At 51.8% G+C, this 24116-nt stretch overlaps 2 protein-coding genes across 2 annotated transcripts; both read right to left on the reverse strand.

The window, feature by feature from the left end:
• Positions 1-17: 17 nt before the first annotated feature.
• On the reverse strand, positions 18-3710 carry HDHD3 (haloacid dehalogenase like hydrolase domain containing 3). The gene is made up of 2 exons (XM_081888787.1): positions 3660-3710; positions 18-1262 (listed from the first exon to the last, which is right to left on the reverse strand). The coding sequence occupies exon 2, from the start codon at positions 740-742 to the stop codon at positions 20-22; it is 723 nt and encodes a 240-aa protein (XP_081744913.1). The 5' UTR covers positions 743-1262; positions 3660-3710; the 3' UTR covers positions 18-19.
• A 1279-nt stretch (positions 3711-4989) lies between these two features.
• On the reverse strand, positions 4990-15894 carry ALAD (aminolevulinate dehydratase). Its single transcript, XM_081888746.1, has 11 exons — positions 15747-15894; positions 14891-14941; positions 13166-13262; positions 12855-12990; positions 12297-12380; positions 11225-11313; positions 10859-10914; positions 9943-10030; positions 7994-8080; positions 7733-7862; positions 4990-6189 (listed from the first exon to the last, which is right to left on the reverse strand). The coding sequence occupies exons 1-11, from the start codon at positions 15857-15859 to the stop codon at positions 6122-6124; spliced, it is 999 nt and encodes a 332-aa protein (XP_081744872.1). The 5' UTR covers positions 15860-15894; the 3' UTR covers positions 4990-6121.
• Between the last annotated feature and the right edge of the window lie 8222 nt (positions 15895-24116).

The raw sequence follows: 24116 nt of genomic DNA on the forward strand, positions 1-24116 counted from the left end.
CCTGACAAAACTCCTCTTCTTAGCCCTTCTCTATAAGGGACGGGAGGTGCATCAGTGAGGGTAGGATGTGGGCATTGGGCACTTCCGCATCCTTCTCGAGAGGCTGGCAACCTGATTTATACAGAAAACTGTGCATCCCTGCCTCCCTCGCTGCCTTGTAGTCATTCACATAGTCGTCCCCAACATGGGCTGCCAGCTGAGGAGACACCCCTGCGATGCGGAGCGCCTCCAGGAAAATCCGCTTGTCCGGCTTGGCAAACCCCACTTCTTCCGAGGTCAGGACAAAGTCGAAGTGCTGGCGGAGGCCGCAGCGGGTCAGCACTTCCTGCAGCCTCCGGTCAAAGTTGGAGATGACTGCCATGGGGACCCCCATTCTCTGGCATTGCTGCAGAGTGTCCCTGGCGCCCGGGAGGAACTCCCAGTTGTGGGCACTGCTGTAATCCCGGTAGAGTTTCTCCGCAATAGGCCGGACGGCCTCCTTGCTGTGGACACCGGAGAGCCGGAACGTCTCCATGACAACATCCATCCACCACTGCTTGGAGCTGAGGCCTCTGTCTGAGCCATAGTTGGGGAAATGCAGGCTTTGGGCCCTGTAGGCTTGGCGGAAAGACTGGGTGAGGGCTTCGGCCTGCACCTGGACGCCACAGGCCCGGGCCTCAGCAGAGTAGCTCTCGCCCACGGGGACACGGAGGCGAAGGAGGGTGTCCTTCACGTCCCACGTCAAGAGCCGAAGCTTCAGCATGGTGTCAGCACTAGCCTAGAAAGAGAGGGGAACGAGAGAGGGGAACTAGGCGTCAACACATCTTATCACGGGCAAAATCTTGACTGGCACAGTTTGGTTCATGGCCCCCGAACGCAAGCAAGGTCTCAAAAGGAAAATCCAGCAGCCTCCAGCCAGCATGACTTTGTAAGCTCTGTCCTGGCAGGTCTGCAAACTGGTTTCTGTCTCCAAGGTCTGGCAGAGGAGGCCCTTTCTCTGGCAGGAAAATCTTGTCATCTGCCAATCCGGCTGCCCTGCAAGGGGGACTTTCACTTGGAGGGGTGGACTTGCTGCTCGGACGTCCAAGGCCAGAGAATGAAAATGAGAGCGGCCACCTTTGACCAGCGTGCTTTCAGGAGGCAGAATTAGCAACAGGTTAATGACTAATCCTGGACGGCCGCAGACGATGTACTGCAAAGCAGCGGCTGAAGGAGGGAGACTTTTGAGTGCTTTCAACTGTTTTCATTCTGCTTTTCTGCAAAGGCTTCCAACATGGCCCAGGCTTAAAAAAGAAATAAATCACCAACTGATGAAACACTTAATGAAGTTACAAAACCTTGAAAGAATGAAAGCAGAGAGGGCAGGAACATAACTTTGGCTACGTACTCTGATCAGACCTTTATGAGGAGCATCCGAAAGACACGCTTCAAGAAATGGGCAGGCAGGGTGAGGTGGGGAGTGGGAGAGACCCACCTAAAAGTCAGCATGTTCTCAGCCGGGGAATTTGCTTTTGGTGCCAGAATCAAGCTCACAAGCCTTTCAGACAAAAATGCAGTCCTAGATATGGCCAGCAGCTGGACGGGGGGGGGGGGGGGGCGGAAGGATACTTGATATTTGCAAGGTTAAAAAAATGAGTTCAGGTGTGTGTTCAGAAACCCAGAATTGCAGATCCGCTGCCAAACAAAACTCTACAAGCAGATCCCTTTTTCTTTTCTGCAGCCCATTTCCCCTGCTTTAAGAGACTCCCACACACAACCTGTGTCCCCCCCCCCCCCGTTGCCTGGTGCCTGACTGCCCTTCTTCCTGCTTGTGAGGCAGCAGGAGTAGAAAAAGGCAGTCGAACCAGTTGGGCAGGAAGGTGAGAGCCAGATGGGGCACAGCAGAGGTGGAACTGGGTGTGGGCATGGCTTGGCTGGCCTTCCAACAGGAACACAAAGGGTGGTGTTGCACAAGGAACCACCCAGGCCAGCTCCCCTCACCCTCTGGGCACTGCCAGGATCCCTTTCAGGTTGTGCCTTCCCCGTGGCAGGGGTGGGGGTGCAGGATAAGAAGTCATTGGCCACCCTGGCTGGGGGCGGGTGGGCAGTTGGTTTCATGCCTGCCACCCTTCACTGGAGACCTCAAAGCAGAAGGCGCTGGCTGGGGTCATTTAGCTCTCTCTTGGAGTGGATAATTCTCTCTCCACCCTTATCTAGGATTAAAGGGCATTATCTGGAATGCTTGTTATATTCTGCTTCAGAGCCCCAAGAGGCTCTCAAAGCGGCTTACAAAGCTTCTCAGCATGTAACGTGCTCTCAGCACCTCATCCATCCATCCATTTGGATGGGCAGGATGAGTTAGTGGCTAGGCAAGAAGAGGGGCATTCCTGCTCTTGCCTCTCCTGGGTGTCACATCAGGAAACAACCTCCCTTGGAGGGGATGGCGTGGGCAGGTAGGGGGGGATGAGGGAGGCGGTGTGGGGGGAGGAGGGGGATGCCGACAGGATCCCCTTCCTGGCAGTGGGTACCAGGGAGTGGGACTGGGAATTGCCTGCTCTTCCTGCTGCCCGTTGTGCCACCTGCCTGGTGTTTGCTGTGGGAAAGTCTGAGTGCAGTGGTGAGTTGGTAGGTGTGTTGCCTGCTCCAAACAGGGTTGCACTCCTCCCTCCAAAGGCACAGGTGCGTAGCCTGGGGGTGTTCCTGGGTCCGCCCTTTGCCACTAGAGGCCCAGGTGGCTATGAGGGCCTTTGGGCCAGCTGTGGTTGGCAAGGCTGCTGCAGCTGTTCCTGGACCAGGAAGGAGCCCTTGGCCTATGTCTTGCCATCCTGGCACTCTGGAGAGGATTAATGCAATGAGCTCTGTGTGTGTGGACTGGGGAGGGGGGGCCCCAGCTTCTCTCGAAATTAACCCAGAAGGTTAAGCATCTGGGTGCAGCCTGGGGCACCATGTAACTTCTCTGCCAGGCAAGCTGCACTGGCTGCCTATTCTAATTTTGCTTTTAGCATTTAGAGCCCTAAACAATTTGGGACCCGGTTACCCCCCCCCAATATATCCGAGAGAGTAACTTTACTCCTCAAGAGGCCATTGCTAAGAGGGAGCATTTGGGACTCTGCCAGTTGCTGGGATCCACAGTCTTGCTCTTGTGCTGAGGTCCTGCTTGCTCGTTTCCCATCTGGTTGGCCGCTGTGAAAGTAGGGTACAGGACTAAATGGGCCATCGGCCTGATCCAGCAATATCCTCTGTTGTCCTTATGGGGTGCGATGCACCAGAGACCTGCCTCTTCTCGAGGTCTTATCTGCAACCAAACGAGAACCGAGTGTTTTGGAGATCGGAGACATTAAAAACAGTCTTCTCCAAAACTGTGATCCAGCTAGTTTTCAAAATAATAACTACAGTTGTCCTCATTGTCTTTTTTTTTACAGAGCTTGTAAATTTTTGGATTTTATATTTCATCTTATTTTACTGCACGCTACTTTGGCTATTCATTTCCAGGCTTTGAAGCCGCTTTGCAATTAAAAAAAACAGAAAGGGGAGGGGCCATGGCCCAACGTAGCCCTAACTGCTCCCCGCAGCCAACTTCCTTGCATGGGGCTCTGGTTGCGCGTGCTGGTGGCCGGAGAGGAGCTCCTGGAGTCGTGCAGAGCTCAGGCTGGGCGGGAGGGGGGGGGGACAGGAGGAATGCAAGACAGCGGCCACCTTACCTCTTCTCCGTAGCTTCACCTCGACTGAGTGCGCAAGCGCAGCTCAGGGGGAATGCGCGTGCTCAGTAAGTGCCTACGCCCTCACTTTGCCCGCTTTCTGGGCGCTGCACTGATTGCAGCAGCAGCAGAATAGGCGGTGAGGGTCTTTTGCAGCAGCACCCCCCATCACCGCTTTGTGAATGAAGACTTGGCTCCGGAAAAGTGCTTTTGAACGATCAGCCTGAGGCTGGAGCAGAGCTTTGTTAAAGTCCAGTAGTGAGGCAGCCAGAAATTCAACAGGTGCAGCTCCTCCCCAACACACACTTTGGAGTGCCTTATGTCACCCAGCTGCCAAAACCATATTTCATTTTATTTAAAAAGTTCAGTTTCCAGAGAAAGCAAACAAAGTAACTTGAATACTTATTTCATGCCCAGAACATGTCCAAGTAATTGAGAGTGTGGGTTCCTCTGAGGAAGTGCAGAGTTGCATTTCCCCTCTTCTGCAGGATACAGTGCCTGTGCAGCAGCAGAGGATAGCAAGTGCGGCAGGAAGATTCAAGAACAATCAAGGAAACATTTCAGTGTAGTGTAGTATCAAAATGCTTTATTTGCAGAATACTGTTTGGATTTTTTTTCCAAAATCAAGCACAGCTAGGCGTTCTTTCTGTTTTCCAATGTATGTCTTATTAATACAAAATTGAGTATGGTGCAAGCAATTTTTTATTCTGAAAGTGTGGCCCAGATAAAGTTCGAGAACAACTGCTTTAAGGACTGTCATGTCATGTGCACATGCGAATGTGGTTTATGCCAGTGACCATCATGCCCCTGGCTCAGCCCCTTTTGCCATTCAAAATAGATTTTTTTTAACATTAAAAACCCTCCTTCAAATTTACTAAGTTCTAATGTAGAGCACTGGTGGGGGTGGGGAGTGGCAGGATTCCACAATGATATGTTTTTACCCCCCCCCCCCCATGGCAACAGGGTCCTCCTGCCTTCAGATCCTCTCTGCAGTGAGGCTCTCTGCTTGCTCAGCACTTGAAAGCTGGCAGGGCACAAACTTGTGTTTATCATCCAAGATGGCCTTCTTAGAAACTGCCGCTGGGGTCGTCCTGCCTGAACATCCTTCTAGTTTTTCCTGTGCCTCTCTACAACACAGACCACAGAGAGAGGAAAGACAAGGGCTAACGTGGCTGAAACACATTCAACACATATTTGTACACTGAAGGGGCATTCCTTTTAAAAACACCAACTTGGCAGCACACCCTGCCTGTCCCCCCTCAACCCACTTTCTTCTGTAGCCTATGTATTTCGTTCTAATATTTCCCCCTCCTCCACCACCATCAGGTAACCATTTCTTTCCAGGGAACACCAGAAAGTTTATTTATGCTCCAAGAGGTGTACTGATAATTACTTCCCAGCTTCACGGGCCAAAATCGGGAGGGTTGCCATACATGTCAGCAGGTCTGGCTCCTGTGCTGATAAAAGCAGCAAGACGTGGACGATGGAGAGGAGAAGCATTCAGTCGGGAAGTGGCACAGCCTCCTGTTATGCCAAGACACAGGAGGAGGCCAGGGGTCTTCCCGAGCAGCTAGGGACCGTCACTTGTGCAAATCAGGAGAGGGCAGAGACTGCAAACCAGGCTCCCTTCTTGTTTTGATTTTTTTCCTGGTGGGGCTCCTGCACCCTAAAGAGCTCCACAAGGTATAGGCACGTTGCTATTTCCAGAATGGGAAGGAAGCACACAGGTAAAGATCTGCCTGTGAATTTCACCTGCCCTGCATCAAGTTAAAAAAGATGCCATCTTGGTTGAGAGTCCCAGAGGATCTGCGCTCTCTGTTGCCTTGCTGCCTGCCTCCATTTGGCTCAGGAGGGTGGGGGTCCTGACTGACTCCAGCTACAAAAGCTGAGGCTGCTGGGAAGGTGTAGGGTATGCATCATGGCTTTTGGGAGGGGCTTGGGGAGTAGTGGCTGGTTCCCGCCCCCACCTACAGCTGCGGGATGGCATGACAACACCCCCACCCCGCAGCATTAATGTGGAGAAGCAGCTGGGACATCGTCCCGGGGTCCTTGCAGCACCAACAAGCATTCCCCTCTGCCCCATTGCCTCACAGAGCTCTAGGGCACCTCTTTGGGGGCTCTTTCACCAAAGCATTCTTTCCCAATCCCTTTACTGAATATCTAACTTGATTTATGTTCAACTATTCCTTTCTTGCAACATTTTTTTTTTTAAAAAACGCATATATTTAAAAAGGCATCTTGGTTGACAATTAAAAGAAATCCTAGCTCCAGGCCTGGAATGCTAAGGGACCATGGAGTCAGTTGAATCAGCTCTTGTAGATGGGCACCCTTAGAGTAAAAGCATGTGAGGGGGGTTGATACTATAGTTGCCCCCTCCCCAACCATCTGCTTGCTCCGTTCCACAAGTTTCAAGACACTTCCGGGATTCTTATTCCGGCCATCTTTGTTCCCAGGAAAGCGATGGCTCAGGCCTGTTCTTCCTTCAGCCACTGGAGCAGCTGAGGCACATAGTAGGTGATGATGATATCAGCCCCTGGAAAGAGAATAGTTTCCTTCTTTAAAAAAAGGACCCACAGTTTATTTGCAAATGCCTTCCCTCAGTTTACTCTGCTTGCCTCCCAAAGGTCTGAGGGCAGCCACTCTTAATTCATCTGCTTTTAGTCTCTTTCATCGCTTCTCTCCATCCTCCTCATGCTGCTTGTGGAAATCCAATGAAGCTGAAAGTTGGAAGATTGGGGACAGATAAGAGAAAGCGCTTCATCGCGCAAGGCAGGGCTAAACTCTGGAACGCGCTCCCCCAGGAGCCAAATTGGGTGGCTTTAAGAGAGGATCAAAAAAGTTGTGGAGGAGAAGGCGATCTATCAGTGGCTAGTAGCCACAATGGCTCTGCTCTGCTAGAAACCACAGGAGGAGAGAGTGGCTGCTGTGCTTGGGTCCTGCTCGTGGGTTTTTGCAGTATTTGCAGAATACTGTATGAATTCCCCCCCCCCTCAAGCTTATAAATTCAGAGCATTTGTGGATGATGTGGTTTTGCTTTCGGAAAATCCGATGGGGAGCCCATTTTCTCCACTTGCTCCTGAAGGGGCTCTGCGGCACCAGGGAGCACCAAGTGACTGGAGGTGGCTGTGCGTTGCCCCAGGATCGGGGCAGCATGTCTATGAGTCCCATCTGCTGCCCCTGCTGAGTCCCACAAGGGGCAAAATTGCTGCTGCACAGGCCGTGTTGTGCTTGTAGGCGTCCCACCGAGCAGGCATGTGGTTGGATCAAGGATGAACCTTTGGCCTGATCCAGCTGCAGAGCCCTTCCTATTGTCAGTTTTGCATTTTGCGGTACAGAAAGTATTGGTTTACAGTGTAGAGATCTTTCCTATTCCAATTGATTCAAGAGGGTTCTGCAAGCTTTTCTGTGTGATACAAACTGGAAGTTTCTAGCTAACAAGCAAGCTTCTATTCTGCCTACAAACAGGAAGAAGGTTCCTGATGTTTGGGTTATTTCTTCAGAGAAGCTGAGCAGCTGGTTTAAACTGGTTCTGTTAACTCTTTCACTCAAGGTCATGCTGACTATAATAATAAGGCCAGAAGGAGCCTGGGTTTCATTTTCTGTCTCTCTTTCCTTCTGGTATGGTGTTCTGTATATGGTATGCTAAATATTAAGGTCTTTTGTAAGTTTAAGTTAAGTCTGCTGCAACTGGATGTCTTATGGACCGTGCCGAAGATGTATGGATTTGTGACTGTTATGCTCATTTGCCTTCAGTAGCAAACTCTGCTGGATGAAGTTCTTTGCCTCTGAGTTATTTGGAATCCTGCAACATGTTTTAAGTTTTTACTCTGCTTACTGTACATTGTGGTCTGCTCTGGATCAATATGGAGCAGAAACAATGGAACCCATCTGCCCAGCATTCCTGATTTCAGTACGTACTGTAACCCCATCTGATGGAAAGCACTTAAGGGCATCCCATGGAAGGTTTCGAGACCTGGGTGGGAGGCCAGGGAAAGTACCCCTTTTGCCGCAGGGGATGTCTTTCCCTGTGACACGGCAGCCCCCTCCACCCCCACCTACTTCCCTTCCTCTCTCACCTGCTCTTCTGAATGCAGCCATGGCCTCCATCACCACAGCCTTCAGGTCAAAGGCCCCAGCTTGTGCTCCGTGCCACAACATGGCAAACTCTCCAGAGACATGGTAGACGGCCAGCGGGTGGTTGGGATGCTGTAAAGACACAGGTGCACATCAGTCGAGACAGACGCCCTTCCCCTTTGCTCAGCCAAGATGATGCCAAGGCCCACCCAGTGGGGGTGGGGGTCTCCCCTCCCACTCATTCCAGGGAGCAGGGAGCTTACCTTTTCCTTCACCTCCCGCACGAGATCAAGGTAAGGCATTCCTGGCTTGACCATCAGCATGTCTGCTCCCTCCCGCACATCTCGCTCCTGGCAGGGGATGGCCATGTACAGAGAAAAAGCACACAACAGAGGGAGTTGGGAAAGGTTCAGAAAAGGGGAACCGGAATGATCGAGGGGTCGAGCAATCAACAGATTGCAGTGTTGGAGACTTCTGAGCAAAGGCAAGGAAGATGCAACATGACAGAATTTTACAAAACTGTACCTGGCATGGGAAAAGCTCCTTTTGAGTTTCCAAATAAGGCTGTTTTCTCCCCATCCCCCATACTTCATATTATGTTTAGGATTAGAATATGTTGAATTGGAAAGTAAGCTTATTTGGCTACATCCAAACACATTTTCAAGGATGTAGATCTAGCTCATTCCGTTCACGGTTCATTCCAGCCCTGCACACAAACTATATATTTAAATCACATGACTTAAAAGCACATGGCTTTAAGGTGGATAGACAAGCTGGAGAATGTGAAGAGGAGGGCAACCAAAATGAACAAGGGTCTGGAAACCAAGCCTACTGAGGGGTGGTGGTGGGAGCTGGCAATGTTTAGTCTGGTAAAGAGGAGTTTGAGAAGAGATACGAGAGCCACCTTCAAATATCTGAAGGGCCGTCACATGGAAAATGGAGCTAGTTTGTTTTCTGCTGCCCCAGAAGGTAGAGCCTGAACCAACGGGTTCAAATAACAAGAAAGGAGCTTCTCATGGAGAAAAAACAGAGCTGTTTAACAGCTGAATGGACAGCCTTGGAAGGTGATGGACTCTCCTTCACAGGTGGTTTTTAAGCAGAGGTTGGATGGCCATCTGCATTGCAGGGGGTTGGATGAGATGGTACCAGTTCCTGGAAGCCACAGTGAGGGGACAGGGCTCTTGTGCTCAGATCCTGCTTGCAGGTTTTCACACAGGTACCTGGTTGGCCCCTGTGAGAACAGGGTGCTGGGGTATAGGGGCCACTGGCCTCATCCCACAGGCTCTTCTTATGCTATGGCAGACAGGCATAAGGAGGGAGAATGGAGGCCTCGCTGGCAACTGCTTCAAACCAGGCCAGACCCTGGAGCCATCTGTGCTGGGGCTCTGACACAGGCCAGCTTCGGGGGCTACAGTCCAAGGAGCTTCTTATTTGCTACCATTTGATCACAGGGGTGGGAGAGAGGCCACGGGAGAAGAAAGCCAAGCCGCTGCCCTCCAAAGCGGATTCTGCACGCAGATCAAGCTGCCCAAGGGTGGCTCGCTCTGGCCGCCTTCCAGGCGCTCTCTGGGGAACTTCGGTCGAACCTGGGACTTGATAACAGGTCAAGAGTGCAGCCCACCACCGATGCAGGAGTCAGGGACAAGGCCATTTTGGAGCCCGGCGAGAGTCCGGTTTTGCCGCAGCACCTCGAGGCAGGGTGGGCTGTTCCTGAGGAACTGGGGCAGGGCAAGGAGGAACGAAGGACGCGCAGAGAGGCCTGGAGGTCGCTGGAGCCAAGATAGAGCCCCCTAAGCAGCAGGCTCAGTCTTAATCCCTGTTTCTCAGACGCACTAAATCCACTAAGAGGATCGCTGTGTTGAGTTGAAGGGAAGTCTGGGTTCATCCCACCAGCAGCCTCCTTCTCCTCTTCCACCCCCAGTAGTGCCTTCCCCCTGGTGTTCACAGCTGGAAGCTAAGACGGTAAGAATCACAAAACTGTAGAGTCTTTGCCCGCCCCGAGATTCATCTAGTCCAACCCCCTGAAATAAAGGAATCACAGCTAGTGATTTTGCACAGAACCGTACAATGGGAAGTGGAAAGGGTCACCGAGTCCAACCCTGTGCAATGGCCACCTGACCTCTGCTTAAAAACTTGCAAGGAAGAAGCATCTGGCTCCTCCTGTGGGGGTCTGTTCCCTCTTTCAGGGAATATGGGGGGGGGGACGACTCACCACAGCCCGCAAGGCCAAACCCCGTGACCCCGGAGGGAGCTGGTAACACCGCCGGTCTCCAAAAGCAGGCTTAGACTGGGCGGCATCTCTGCGCGGAACCAGAAAGAAGGACAAAAAATTATCAAGCCTGTGAAATCACCCATGAGACCTCCAAGTACCGATTGTGGGCAGCCCTTGGTCTACAGATGTACACTGAAACACCCCCCCCCCATTAGCCCCAGAAAGAATGGCCAAGGCCAGGGCGGGTGGAACTTGCAGCCCAGAAACACCTGCTGGACTGCAAACCCCTGCAATTTGCCCTCCCCTCCCCTCCCAAGGGCTGATGCAGCGTACATCCCATCGCCTCAAAATGGATATTGCAGTTCTGGAGAAGACTGAGAAAAGGGTCAGCCAAAACAATCAAGGGGATGAAGCGCCTCCCCTAAGAGGAAAGGTCGCAGCCTTTGTGACTTTTTAGTTTGGAGAAAAAACGGGAAAGAGGTGACATGGCAGAACTTTGCAAATCCAGGCCTGGTGTGGACAGAGGGAGGTTATTTCTCCCTCTCTCCTTGCGCTAGAACAGGTGGACGTCCAGCGAAGCTGAACATTGGAAGATTCAGGACGGAAAAAGGAAAGTTCCGTAGTTAATCTATGGAACTCCCTCCTGCAGGAGGCAGCCAGGGCCACCAACACGGATAGCTTTAAAAGAGGATTAGACAAATTCATGGAGAAGGGGGCTGTTAATGGCTACTAGCTCGGGCTCCGTAGCTGGAGGCAGCCATGCTTATGAATCCAAGTTGCTGGAAACCACGGGTAGGGAGTATGATGCCCTGGTGTTCAAATCCTGCCTGTGGGTTTCAGTCACTGTGAAAACAGGATGCTGGACTAGATGGGCCATTGGCCTGACCCAGCCTCACGGCTCTTCTCATTTTCTCACCTGAAGGGGCCGTAGAAGCAGGAAGCAAACTTGGCACTGTAGCTCAGGACGGAAACCTGCAGCCGACACGGAGGAAAGGTGAGGGAGGTTTGCTGTCTAAAGGGCTTTTTTTTTAAAAAAAAACCCACACAGGATCTCTTGCCCCCTGCCTGCCAGGCCCCTCACAATCTCTCCTGAGGGGGCACAGGGAGGGAATTGCATCCATTCCCCTCCACCCCTAATCTGTGGCCCTGCAGGCCCATTGAGGTAAGTCGTTGCCGTGGCAACCTCAGAGGGCCTCCTGTCGGCCTAGTAAAGGCACCATGACCCTGGAGGGCTCTGTGAGGAAGTCTGCCAAAGGAGGGTGCGGGCTCGTTCCTGGCTCACCTTGTTGCCCAAATCGTTGGAGACCAAGGCCTGCTTGATGGCGCCAATGCGCCCATCCATCATGTCCGAGGGGGCCACGATATGGCATCCTGGAGGAGGAAGATGGGTGGTGGCTTAGGGGAGCTGAGGGTGGACCACTGCCAGAGACGGGCTGGCAAAGAGGAGTGGTGGGAAGCACCAGCCAGGGGACCCCCATGGGAACCCCCAGAAGAGGAAGGCTCAGAGCCGGGGGACTGGTGGTGGGACACGGAGGAGAGGTCAGAGGGAGAAGATTGGTGGGAGAAGGTGTCAGATGCTGAAGGGTCAATAAGGCTTGGTGAACAGGGAGAGATAGTGACAGGGAACAGTTCAGACTCTGAGGCTGAAGCAGAGGAGGGGCGTCAAGAGGTTGCTGAAGAGTCTCCCTCTCCTGCTGCAACAAGCTCCCCTCCCGCTGGTCTCCAATAGCATGCAGGAGGGCAGGACAGAGGCCAGAGGTGTGCAAACACAGTCTGAGACTGCTTGGGAAACTTCTGGGAGAGGAGGAGCCTTAAGAGTGGTAGAAGGCAGGGATCTTCCGTCCTGGCACCTGCTCCATAGGGGCAAGACCTGCTGGGAAAGGGTTGCTGTATGCCATCTCCTAGAATAAAGAGTTAACTTCATTGGCATCAGAGATTCGCATCCTTTCTTGCTGACTTGCATCTGACTCCAGCCCTGATAGACGGACTCCCTTGGCCACCAGCTTCCCCAGGAGCCCACCCACCACACAAAAGGAGCCACCCAGCCCAAGCAACCTCAAAGGAGCCATGCTCAATCAGGGCAAAGGCCTCTCTCCTCACCTAGCAACAGCCCCCAAACATTCCGAGGTAGGCTGCCTCTGAACCTTGAGGGTCTGCTTAATGTCATAACCAAGAGTTGCCCTCTCCTTAGAGTTTTGCCCTAACCCAACTTTTACACTCCCTCAGCTAAGCAGCCGTGGCCACTTCCTGCAGCAGAGAGACCTGTCTTGCAGCCTCACGTCCGTCTGGAGCGTCATTCCTGTGGCACCTGCGCAGTGCCACTGATGGGGCTCGGCAGCCAACTGTGCTCTCACCTGCCTTGGCATAGGCCAGAGCCACCTCAGCCAGCCTCTGGCAGCTGATCTCGTTCTGGAGGGTGCCATCTTCCCGAAGAATGCCTGAAAGGGCAAGGGCAGTGGTCAAGATTCTGGGGGTCCAATTTCTCCCTATTCCACCCCCCAACACACACACACACACACACACACACACACACACACACACACTGCCCCCCAAATTCTACTGACGTTCACGAGGACTCTTGGAAGCAAACACCAGAAGCACACCAGGAAAACCTTGTTTCACCCATGCGTTGTTTAAAAAGTGTGCTGTAGTGACGTAATAGCAGCCATATTTCAAGAGAGATAAAAAGGGGGGCGGGGAGCCTTAGGAGAAGATGCAGGCCTGCAAGAGCCACAGCATCAATGCACTGAACAGATCTTGCTTCCCTTACATCCCACAAAAAAACCTGGATTTGGGAAACCCTGATTTAATGCAATACACATGGCAGAATTTGAGGGGCTCTCCCTCTCCCCTAGGCCATGTGACAAGAAGTGGGGGTCCTGCTCCTCCTGCTCCCCTCCAGCAGCACTTACCACAGTGCCCGTGGGAGGTGTAAGGGCACAGGCAGACGTCGCAGGCGATCAGCAGCTCAGGGAACAAGGCACGGATCGTGGCAATGGCCTGGATCACTGGGGTGTCCTTGGCATCGGCCGCAGATCCACGCTCGTCCTGCAGTGGGGGTGGGGTGAGGAGGGGCAGGTAGGAGGAAGGTGGTTAAACTGCAGCTGGCAACATGGTACGTGGGGCTGGAGCTCAGCAGCCAGGTGCAGGATTTGTGGATGGAGGCTAATCTAATTGAACATATGACTGAAACTGCCAGGGTGCCTCCACCTCCTTTACCCACCTTGACGGCTCGGCTTGGGACCCCAAAAATCAGAATGCACTTCAGGCCATCAGCCACAAGGGGACGCAGCATTTCCTCCAGCCTGTTGACCCCATAACTGTGGGGGGAGGGGGCAGAGAGAGAGAGACCAAAGGAGGTTGATGAGCAAAGCAATAGGGTCACATAGGCACTGAGAAGCTGCTGCCCCCCACCCCCAGAGGGATCCCACGTCTCAGCAAATGGAATGGATCAAGCCCACTGCCTTAGTAAGGAAAGCTGCTGGATCAGCCCCAAGCAGCTCCCTCTAGTCCTCTGTCTGGTTCTCCTGTGGAGGCCAGGCAGCTGCCCAAACCCCATCCCCAAAAGCAGAGCATGAGGGCAGAAGCCCCTCCACCCGTTATTTGCCTCCACCACCTGGCAGTTTTAAGGTATGCTGCCTCGGGACGTGGACGCTCCACTTAGTTTTTATCAGGCATGTCAGGTCAACAGGTAAGAGCGCCCACTGCACCAGGGGGCAACCAGATGGGAAGCCTGGCAAGCAGGATATGATGGCATCCCTGGGCCCCTGTTCACTGCTCCCCACTCCTCAGCCAGTGCCATCACTGGAACACAGCTCCTGGAGCTGCAAGATGTGTCATGCCCCATGCATTCTCTCTTCTTCTTCTTCTTCTTCTTTTTGAAAATGTATTAGGTTTTCAAGAAGATGAAACTGCCGAAGCAGAGAAGTTGTCTGTTGGCTTAGGCAGGCCGATTCCATTGCATTATACTGCTGTGTTTTCCACCACTCAAGATACACAGAACCGCTATAGCAAATATCTTTTCCTCATCAGGCCAGTGTCAGGTTTAGGGCAGTTCTCCACATAAGCCAAGGGGGCGCAAAACCACCACAATCAAAATAACAGTAATACAGTGGCGTAGCGTGGGGGGTGCAGGGGGGGCCGGCCGCACCGGCCGCAACATTTGGGGGGGCGCTCGCACTCGCAGTGCTAAAATCCACGGGTTAGGGGGCGCAAATTACTTGCCTTGCCCCGGGTGCTGACAACCCACGCTACGCCACTGCAGTAATACCTATGTTTATAAGGGGACTTACTGAGGAGAAATGCAACTCTACCAAAAGGAATTATTGTATGAAAATAAGAAAGGGAAGGGAGGGAAGGAACCATATTTTGTCCTCCCTCAGGGCACCAAATTACAAAAGTCCATCCCTGGTCTGACCAGCTGCTTCCCTTGGAGAAACTTTCTCAGGTCAAAGCCACAGCCCCACAGAGCAGCAAAGGCTCCCAAGCCATGAGAAGGCTGGGTTGAGCACAGCACTCTGTGCCCCCAGCCCAACGAGTGGGCCGGGGCCTTGGGGTGGACCTTGTTATCTCTCATCTCCAAGTTGCAACTGCAACAAAAGAGCTTTTATCTTGGGAAGGCACGGTGGGGTGGAGGCAAGCATCAGCTTCTGGCTGCCCATCGGGAGCCCTTATCTCGCGGGGGCCAGAGAAGTCTGGGGCAAAGGCAGCTGGAAACATAAGCAAATTCCTGTCCTTCTGCTGGAGTTCGAGCTGCATTGACTCAGGCAGGCAATATGGGGAAGAAAAAATGAACGGAGGTTTGTAGGTAGGACTGGGGAGCTGCCTCCCCACCCGCTGCCCCCAGTATCTCCCCAAGACCCTCTCAAGAATCGACAGGGCTGGGCTGGGCAGATCCAGGGTTTGCTCAGCCTAAGGCAGTTCCCTACATTTCAACGTGTTCACTCACCGGGCTTGACCAGGCAGGCTGGCAATGGGCTCCACGGCATCTGGGCTGTCCCTGAAAAAGTTAAACAGGGGAAGTGGGAGCTGGAGAGGATCCTGGCAGCAAGGTTGGCAGTCCCAGAGACAGGCTCAGTGCCAAGGGACATTCCTTTGCCGTCACCTGACAGTGCCATCATTGTGGGAAGCCTGCAGCCCCCAGGAAAACAGAGGGCTGCCAACCGCCCCCCAAACCAGGAATAGGAGGTTTTCTAGGTTGGGAGGCTTTGTGCCCCAAAGAGAAGACGGGAATGCAGTTTGCTGAAAGGCAGAATAGAAGAGAACCCCAGGGATCAGTCAGAACGGTGGCTAATAGCCAGGGATCAGGAAGGGCCAAATTAAGCTGCTCCCCCTACCCTACCCTCCCGTCACAAGCTCACAAGGTGGCTGTAGGCAAGCCGTGGTCCCTCAGCCCCTGACCACCCTACAAATATGGAGTTAAGGATATTGTCCTGCCCTGTGGGATCACCAAATGCTAAAATTAATAGTTATTATTATTATTACTTATTAAATTTGTATACCGCCCAGGTCTCAGGACGGTTCACAACACCAAACTGCAACACGAAAAGGCAAATCGCACAATAAAAATAAGAACAAAAGCAAACCAATAATCCCCTTCCCACAACAGATTTAAAAGGGCATCGGATGCCCATCAGTCCAAGGCCTGGTTAAAGAGGAACATTTTCGCCGGGCACCTAAAGGTGTACCAGGAAGGTGCCAGGCGGGAGTTGAGGATGTCAGAAATGACCCAACTGGCTCAGACCCAGCAGGGCCCAACTAACCCAAGCCGGACACCCCAGTTAGGAAATGGCCGAGAGACTCACGTCACAAAGATGGGGTAGATGAGGTTGGATGCACGGAAGCTAGCGGCCGTCGCCTGCCACAAGCGGAGGGTGGGGTGAAAGTAGCCACTGTGCAAGAGGGAGTCGGCCTGCATCTCGAGGTCTCACCAGGTCTGAGCCACAGGAGGAAACAGCTCTGGAAAGCAGAGAGGCAGCGGCAGTTTTAGAGGGGTGACTTCTCATGCTGCCGGGGGTGCTACTGCCCAGGCACCACAGAGGACTCTGGAAGATCCCCCTATGCATGCCCAACTCCTGGTGCAAGTGACGGCCATGCAAAGAAATGAGAGTAACATCAAGCGAGTGCAGAGAGCAACCCCAACCCCACTGATCAGCCACAATTGGTCTGAGTATGACTGGTACTGGGTGCAAGGAAGGACAACGTAACTTAGAGGGAAATCTGAGGCCTGGCAGGGCACCTCTTTGTGTTGTAGGAGTCTATGCATCTGAATCCCAGCAGCTGGAAACTGCAGAAGGGGAGAGTGCAGCCCTTACACTCAGATCCCGCTTGCGGGTTTCCCATAACGAGCATATGGCCTGCCAACTGTGAGAACAGAAGGCTGGATGACCTGAGTCCCTTTGGGCCAGGCTCTTCTTATGGAGCCTCTAGGTGCAGAGGCAGTCTGGCTCTGAATTTATAAGGTGGCGCTGTGGGTTAAACCGCTGAGCCTAGGACTTGCCAATCAGAAGGTTGGCAGTTCGAATCCCGGCAACGGGGTGAGCTCCCGTTGCTCGGTCCCTGCTCCTGCCCACCTAGCAGTTCGAAAGCACGTCAAAGTGCAAGTAGATAAATAGGTACCGCTCCAGCGGGAAGGTAAACGGCGTTTCCGTGCACTGCTCTGGTTCGCCAGAAGCAGCTTAGTCATGCTGGCCACATGACCCGGAAGCTGTCTGCGGACAAATGCCGGCTCCCTCGGCCAGTAAAATGAGATGAGTGCCGCAACCCCGGAGTCTGTCACAACTGGGCTTAATGGTCAGGGGTCCCTTTACCTGTACAGGGCCCCCTGGTAGAACTGGATGCTGGGCTAGGTGGGCCCTCTTGGGTCTCATCCAAAGAGCCTCAGGGCTCTTCCTGTGTTCTCATGAAAGAGCATTCTTTAGGGATTAAAAACCTGCTCCCTTTACTTCGAAGGGGTATTTGGATTTTTGTCGGCGGTTCTGAAAACAAGGAAGACAATCTCTCTCCTGGCACCCTGAAGCCTGGAAGAAGAGGCCGCTTAATAATCTCTCATCTGAGGGTGGCAAATTCCTCTGCAGCAAGATGAAACGGGTTGGGTGGTGCAATTTGCCCACGCATGACATGAGGAGAGGCAGGTTGCCAGAGGCAAGAGCAAAAAGGCAGCTAGGCAGGGCTCTAATCCCGGTGGAGGAGGGCTTTGTTTTGGGCTTCAGTTCAAGCGGCAGTTAAAGCCCAGCAGGTTTATCAAGCCAAAAATCCACACAGCCCACCGGCCTCCTTTCCACACATCCGCCATCCAGGGGCTTCCAGGGAGTCTTAAGCAGGCCATAAAGGTAACAAGTACTTGGAGATAGACTGTCCCTGAGCATGTAAGTCTCACTGAGCTGTCAGGGTAGGTAACGGCAGATCTCCCCTCCTCTGTGCATTTCAAAGCCTCCTAAGGCAGTGGCCGTCACCAGGTATTGTGGCAAGGAGTTCCGTAAGCCACTATTGTGTTGCGTTAAAAAAAAAGTCCTTCCTTTGGGTGCCTGGAACCGTCGGATCTGCTCAACCCTGAGCTTGAGCATTGCAAGAGAGCTGATCTCACGTTCACCAGCTCTCTGCAGAAAAAGTTATAAAGGGAACCAGCCCAGGGGGTTCAAACCCCCGTCCCATCCTACCTGCTGACAACCTTGGGGGTCCAGTCACCTTCTCTGAGCCTAACTCACAATTTAATGAGGACTAGGACTTGGGAGTGACCAGAGTTCAGATCCTGCTCCCTCTCCCAAAACCCAGTCCTTAAGCACCCTAGATGACCATGTTGTATGGGGGAGTGGTTGCCTCTCTCAGCCTAACCCACCTCACAGGGCTGTTGTGAGAATGCAATGCATAAGGGGAGAGGCAGAGAGAGGTTGAGCAAGCCTTGGCCCGCGTGTATGAAGCAATAAGGAAACAGAAGTGCTTGGTTATAGAAGCTGACCTCCCTCCCAGGGAAAGTTGCAGGAGCAGACCTTTTATAAAATGAATGGATCTTGAGCTGCGGGGCCCAGAATCCCGAAGGAGCCCCAGAAGCGACTTGAGTCCACATTGCTTTTAAAAACTGGGTCCAGCTGACCCGATTTGAGTCACATGACTCAAATCCATTCATTTCGGGTGGTATCTATTTCGACAGTAGCACAGATGTCGTAAAGGCGGTAAGTTGGCCATTCTGCCGAAGAGCGCTTAAATTCTTTCTGCATATTGTCTCCAGAAAATGACTTTGCAACTATCAGGATGTGAAAAAGTAGCTTGAAAAAGTAGAAAAAAGAATGGTAGAATCCTAGAATGGTCAAGTTGGAAGGGACCCGAGGGTCATCTGTCCCAACACCCACAAGGCAGGAACTTTTTGCCCAACGTGGGGCTTGAAAAAAAACTATAAGGCACCGGGTATTTTCATTCACCCCAGTGACTTGGGCGAGTGAGATAACCCAGTACAGCCATTTTAATCAAATCTAAGATGTAGTAGTTAATTAAAACAAATAAAAATGCAGCGATCTGCAGAAGGTCAGAGCGGAGACCTCATTGCTTAAGGGCTTCCCCAGGCCAGTTCGAACTTCAGGGGCCCCCATAGGTCCGCCACGGCCCAGCGGGCCATTGCAGCCCGCAGCCACTTCCTTCCGCTTTCTGGAGCCCGAGGATCTGCCGGAGCAAAGCTCAGATCCAGCCCCCTCCCCCTGCCCGGGAAGGCGATCCTCACCTGCTTCTTCTGCCGCGGCTCGCTCACGCGGGAGCAGTCAGCTGTTTTCCCGGCAGCCCTCGCGGGAAGCCACTTCGTTTGCATAGCCACACCTCCCAGAAAAAAACTCGGCGCGTCCGCGAGCGAAGCAATACGCTCCTCCCCCGCTTGGGCGGCCACGCCTCCTGCTCGCAAATGCCAGGACTGGGTGGGTTCAATGGCGGACCTACATTCTGGGGGGCGCTGACTCCATCTGGCAGCTTCTTGTCACAACCAAGCAACAAAGGCGTCAAATCCTTGGGGCCCTGGGTGCCCGATCACCCACAGATTTCGGTGCCAGGGCCATGCACGCTGCATGGCACCCACCGCCGCGGTTGAGCGCAGTGAAGGTGTCTTTCTGGTGCTGTAGATTAATATTTCTGCGGTAAAACTGTGAGAGACCCTCCTGTCAGTCAACCCGCATTTGCATCCCTGCCCGTCAGCGGATGAATGAAGGACGGAGCTAATGCCCAGTCTTTTGCCACCTGTTTGCCAGCCCAGGCAGCCTGGCATTCTGCAAGAGTTTTTAATTGGTGCTTTGTGACATGTAGCAGCAGCAATAGCAGCAGCACGGTCTTTCAACACATCCGACTCTGGTATTTGTTATTCACCTTCATGTTATGCCTCAAGCCAAGCAGAAAGCAGGGAAAATAGAATGTTGATCAAGAACGAACACACAGATATATCGAACAAAGCAACATAATAAAAATAATAGATCTACAAGTACAGTGATACCTTGGTTTACAACTATAATCCATTCCAGAGGTCCGGTTGTAAACCAAAACAGGTTGTAACCTAAGGTGTGCTTTTGCCAATGGGGCCTCCCCACCAAAAAAAATTGGTTATAATCCAAAAAATATATAATGGGTTGTAATCCAAAAATAAAGGGACACACACTTCCAGGTTTGACGTGGTTGTAATCCAAATCGGTTGTAATCCAAAGCAGTAGCAAACCAAAGTAAGGTAAAGGTAAAGGGACCCCTGACCATTAGGTCCAGACGTGGCCGACTCTGGGGTTGCGGCGCTCATCTTGCTTTATTAGCCAAGGGCGCTGGTGTACAGCTTCCAGGTCATGTGGCCAGCATGACTAAGCTGCTTCTGGCGAACCAGAGCAGAGCACAGAAACGCCGTTTACCGTTTACCTTCCCGCTAGAGCGGTACCTATTTATCTACTTGCACTTTGACGTGCTTTCGAACTGCTAGGTTGGCAGAAGCAGGGACCGAGCAGCGGGAGTTCACCTTGTCGCGGGGATTCGAACCACCAACCTTCTGATCAGCAAGTCCTAGGCTCTATGGTACCACTGTACAAAAGCAGTATATCCGAAAGGAGAGGGGGAGAGAGGGAAAAACAAACATGGTATTTGGGAGCAGTTACCCTGCTCCTAACAATGTGTTAAAAGTTACTTCTTACTCTTCCCATCTCAAGGAAAGGATAAGGGGGGAGGGGAGAGAAAGGAGTGGACCAATTCATGGAGGAGAAGGCTTTCAATGGCTACTCGCCACAATGGCTCTGCTCTGCTGGAAACTGCAGGAGGGGAGAAGTGCTTCTGTGCTCAGGTCCTGTATCTGGTTGGCCACTGTGAGAACATGATGCTGGACTTCATGTACCCCCTTGGACCTGATCCAGCAGCCAGGTTTATATTATGTACCTATCAACTCACTGGTTACTGTCAGAATAGGATGCTGGATTGGATAGGCCTTCGGACCGATCCAGCAGGGTTCACCACCACTACCTGCAAGCCTATCCAGTGGTACCTTGGTTGTCAAACCTAATCCGTTCCAGGTGTCCGTCTGACTCCTGGAACGGTTCGAAAACCAAGGTACAGCTTCTGTTTGGCTGCAAGAGCTTCCTGAACTCAGTCGGAAGCCGCAGAAGCCACATTGGACGTTCGGCTTCCGAAAAACGTTCACAAACCGGAACACTCACTTCTGGGTTTGTAGCGTTTGGGAGTACCAAGGCGTTTGACAACCGAGGTACGACTGTGGTGGGAGCATCCAGAACTCTGTTGGCTTGGTTTTCATAATGTGTAAACTGGCTCTTATCTCTGAGGCAGCACCCAAAATACAGTGGTACCTTGGGTTACAGATGCTTCAGGTTACAGACTCCGCTAACCCAGAAATAGTATCTCGGGTTAAGAACTTTGCTTCAGGATGATAACAGAAATCGTGCAGCAGCGGCGCAGCAACAGCGGGAAGCCCCATTAGCTAAAGTGGTACCTCAAGTTAAGAACAGTTTCAGGTTAAGAACTTGGTGATGTGCAGATTTGCAGCAGGATCTTCTTTAAAAGGTCCCCATTGCCAGAGAGATGGTCGGAGGCCTCTTTGCAGAGAGATGGTGTTTCTGTGCCATAGGAAATGTGCTAGAGCCCAGGCTTCGTTGCCATCTGTCCCTGCCCTTGGTTTGGCAAAGCAGAGAAGGGGTATCAGCTGTTTTCCTGCACTGACCCCCCCACCACTTCCCCAAACTCTGCTGCTCAACAACTTGCAACTAAACCCCGCCCCCCTCAAAGCAGCCTCCAGGTTTCCTGGGCAACCTGCTGCCAGAGGCTGATCAAGTTGTCATCAATTGACTGCCATGGATTACGCCCAGCTGGGGTATCAGCCAACGATCACCCCACTCCAGGAAAACACAAAGGATCACTGGGATGCAATCCAGCCCACTTCTGACACCATTATTCAGCAGCTGAAAGATGCCCACAACTCTGCCCTGCCCACTTACACATCACCAATTTGCATATATAGTGCAGATTAAATTTACGCAGAGACAGCAAGAGTCTTTGCAGCATCAGTTCTGCAACACCACAGACTATAGGGCATTATTTCTGAAACTTGGGTCTCCAGCTGTTTTCAGACTACAGTTCCCATCATCCCTGACCACTGGTCTTGCTAGCTAGGGGTGATGGGAGCTGTAGTCCAAAAACAGCTGGAGACCCAAGTTAGGGAACAAAAAATAAGACCCAGTTGCCAAGAACCCTGAAGAAGCAACAAGGTTTAGGCAAGGTCTGTTGTCAACAGTTGCCAGCCACTGACTCTGTGTGTCAACAGGAGGGTTTGTGGCGTGACAAAGAGGAAACATTGACTTCAGTCACTTCTAGATCACCAACTTCTAGAGCAACTCCCAACATCCTTAGTTTCAAATGACCATGCTGGCCTAGGGTGTGGTTGTTTGTTTATGATTGGCTGTGGTGATTTTTGTTTTCATGTGTGAGTGGGGTGGGTGGGTGTTTTGGATCAGGTTAGCCATATTGATTTGTATGCTGTTGGTGGATTTTTGTCATTGTCTTGTTGGGCTGTGATGTGATAAAGGGGAGCCATACTAGGGTAAAGGTGTCTTCTTCTGTTTGTCCCCGTGTCAGTTTCAGTTTATTGGTTAATTTTTCTAGTAAGGCTGTTTCCCATTCTATTTGGTACCATTGGTCCATGCTTACTCCTGACAGGTCTCTCCAGTGTCTGGTTATGGTGTTTCAGGCTGCTGAAAGTAGGTGGGTTCTTTGAAGTGAATAGCAGAGAACCTGCCTAAGCGACGCTGACACAAAAGCCCACATATATTAAGTATAATAGAAACATCGCCACCCGACCCCACCCCCACTCACCTTTCCCACCCCTCCACCTTTCCCCCCCTCTTCTTCCTAATGTCTCAACAATTGAAACTGATCTGTAAAAAATGTTACTTGGAAAAGAGAGAGAGAGAGAGAGAGAGAGAGAGAGAGAGAGAGAGAGAGAGAGAGACATTGCACATACTTTTGTAAACCAAGAAAATCTTTAATAAAAATACATTTATTTATTTTTTAAAATGACCATGCTGGCCGAGGCTGATGGGAGTTCTAGTCCAAAACAAGTGGAGGTCCCCAGGTTGGGGGAAGGCAGAAATAAACTTTTTCTCAAAAGATTGTCTGACACTGCTCAGTGAAGACCCCGTGTCCTTGAGCAACTGAAACCACTGAAGAGGAAAGGAAGGGAGCCTCACTAAGAAGCTGATTTGCAGCAGCTGGCAAGCAGGACTGGCACTGAGCACACCCAGGAAGCAGGAGAGATGCCAGTTGAAGGGAATGACAGGCTCCCCTTTCTCTACATGTTGCAGGAGTTGTGCTTCCAGGCAACTGACCCCAGAAGAGGCAATCCTGTGTCTGCTTCCCACGGAAGGTGGCTCCTGGCTGTCCTAGCTAAAGGGGGAAATGGGGAGGCAACAGCTGCTGAATGAGGGATGGCAATTCATTTCCAAACCAATGAATATCCTGGAAACTGGCTCTTGTTCTGCTGGAGGCCCCCAGAGTAAGCCATCTTGCCCAGTACAATGCCAGGAGTTGCATGGCAGATAATACTTCTTCCTCCTTGGAGGGTCTGAAAGGGAAATCTGCATTTTGCGTTTTGTAGCTGCAGTAGGGAGGGAATGCAGAGACACCCCACACTCACCCCCCTCTGGAGTCAGCTCCGGAGCAGAGGCCTGCTTGGAGCCAAGCCCAGTCCTGTTGGGTTCTCCCGGCTGGCACCGCACACTTCAGACTTGCTAATTGATTCTGCTGCCATAAAGAGCCTCTGCCTCTCCATTGATTGGCCTGGAAAAAAAAGATCTGACTTTCAAGGCCAAGCAATAAAAGGAATAATAGAGCAGTTAATATTTTATTCCGGCAATAAACACAGAAATACCATGCCGAATCCCCTTTTGCCCTCCCGGGCTGGACTGCAAAGGCAGAACATAATAAATGGCCACATGCTGCATGCTGGCTGTGCCAGGGGCAGGCACTAAAGAAGAGCCTTCCGTTTGTCATGCCATGCCCGGTCAAGAGCCCACCCTCCAACATTTCTCCATTGAAAATAGGGACATCCTATTATTATTATTATTATTATTATTATTATTATTATTATTATTATTATCTGATTGGGTTGCCCCAGTCACTCTAGGTGGCTTCCAACACACACACACACACACACACACACACACAACATTTTAAAACTTCCCTTTAGAGGGCTGCCTTTGGATGTCTTCTAAAGGTTGTATAATTACTTATCTCCGTGGCTCAGGGGTCACATAACTCCATGCCCTCAAATGAAAATAGGGGCATCCTAAAGAAAAGTGGGACATTCCAGGATCAAATCAGGAACTGGGACAGCTTCTGTAAATTTGGGGCTGTCCCTGGAAAATAGGGAGACTTGGAACTGAGCTACATAAGTGGGTTTTTTTTTTTAAAGAAAAAAGATTAAAATGCATTCTAAGACTCTGACACCAGATGGCGCTGTGGAGTTCTGTCTTTCTGCAATGTGATTTCCCATTATGAAGTTTACAACACGTTTTCCTGAAACTTTTTTTGATGTCTCTAGATCCAGCCTTGGAGGATGTGAGCACCATCCTACTAACAGCCAACTGGACACTGTAATAGCTATTGCCTGTGGTTTATTCTCAGAGGCTGGCTATTATCCTACCTGAGAACATGAGCACACGCCA

The sequence above is a fragment of the Podarcis melisellensis genome (genome assembly GCF_964234715.1).
Source record: "Podarcis melisellensis genome assembly, chromosome: 14".
In the NCBI taxonomy this organism is placed as follows: domain Eukaryota; kingdom Metazoa; phylum Chordata; class Lepidosauria; order Squamata; family Lacertidae; genus Podarcis; species Podarcis melisellensis.

Coding starts and splice junctions, on each gene's coding strand:
- HDHD3 (XM_081888787.1), bottom strand. CDS start 742: ATGCTGAAGCTTCGGCTCTTGACGTGGGACGTGAAGGACACCCTCCTT.
- ALAD (XM_081888746.1), bottom strand. CDS start 15,859: ATGCAGGCCGACTCCCTCTTGCACAGTGGCTACTTTCACCCCACCCTC. Junction 14,942..15,746: donor ATCTACCCCATCTTTGTGAC/GTGAGTCTCTCG, acceptor TAACTTTTTCAG/GGACAGCCCAGATGCCGTGG. Junction 13,263..14,890: donor AGCCTGCCTGGTCAAGCCCG/GTGAGTGAACAC, acceptor CTCCCCCCACAG/TTATGGGGTCAACAGGCTGG.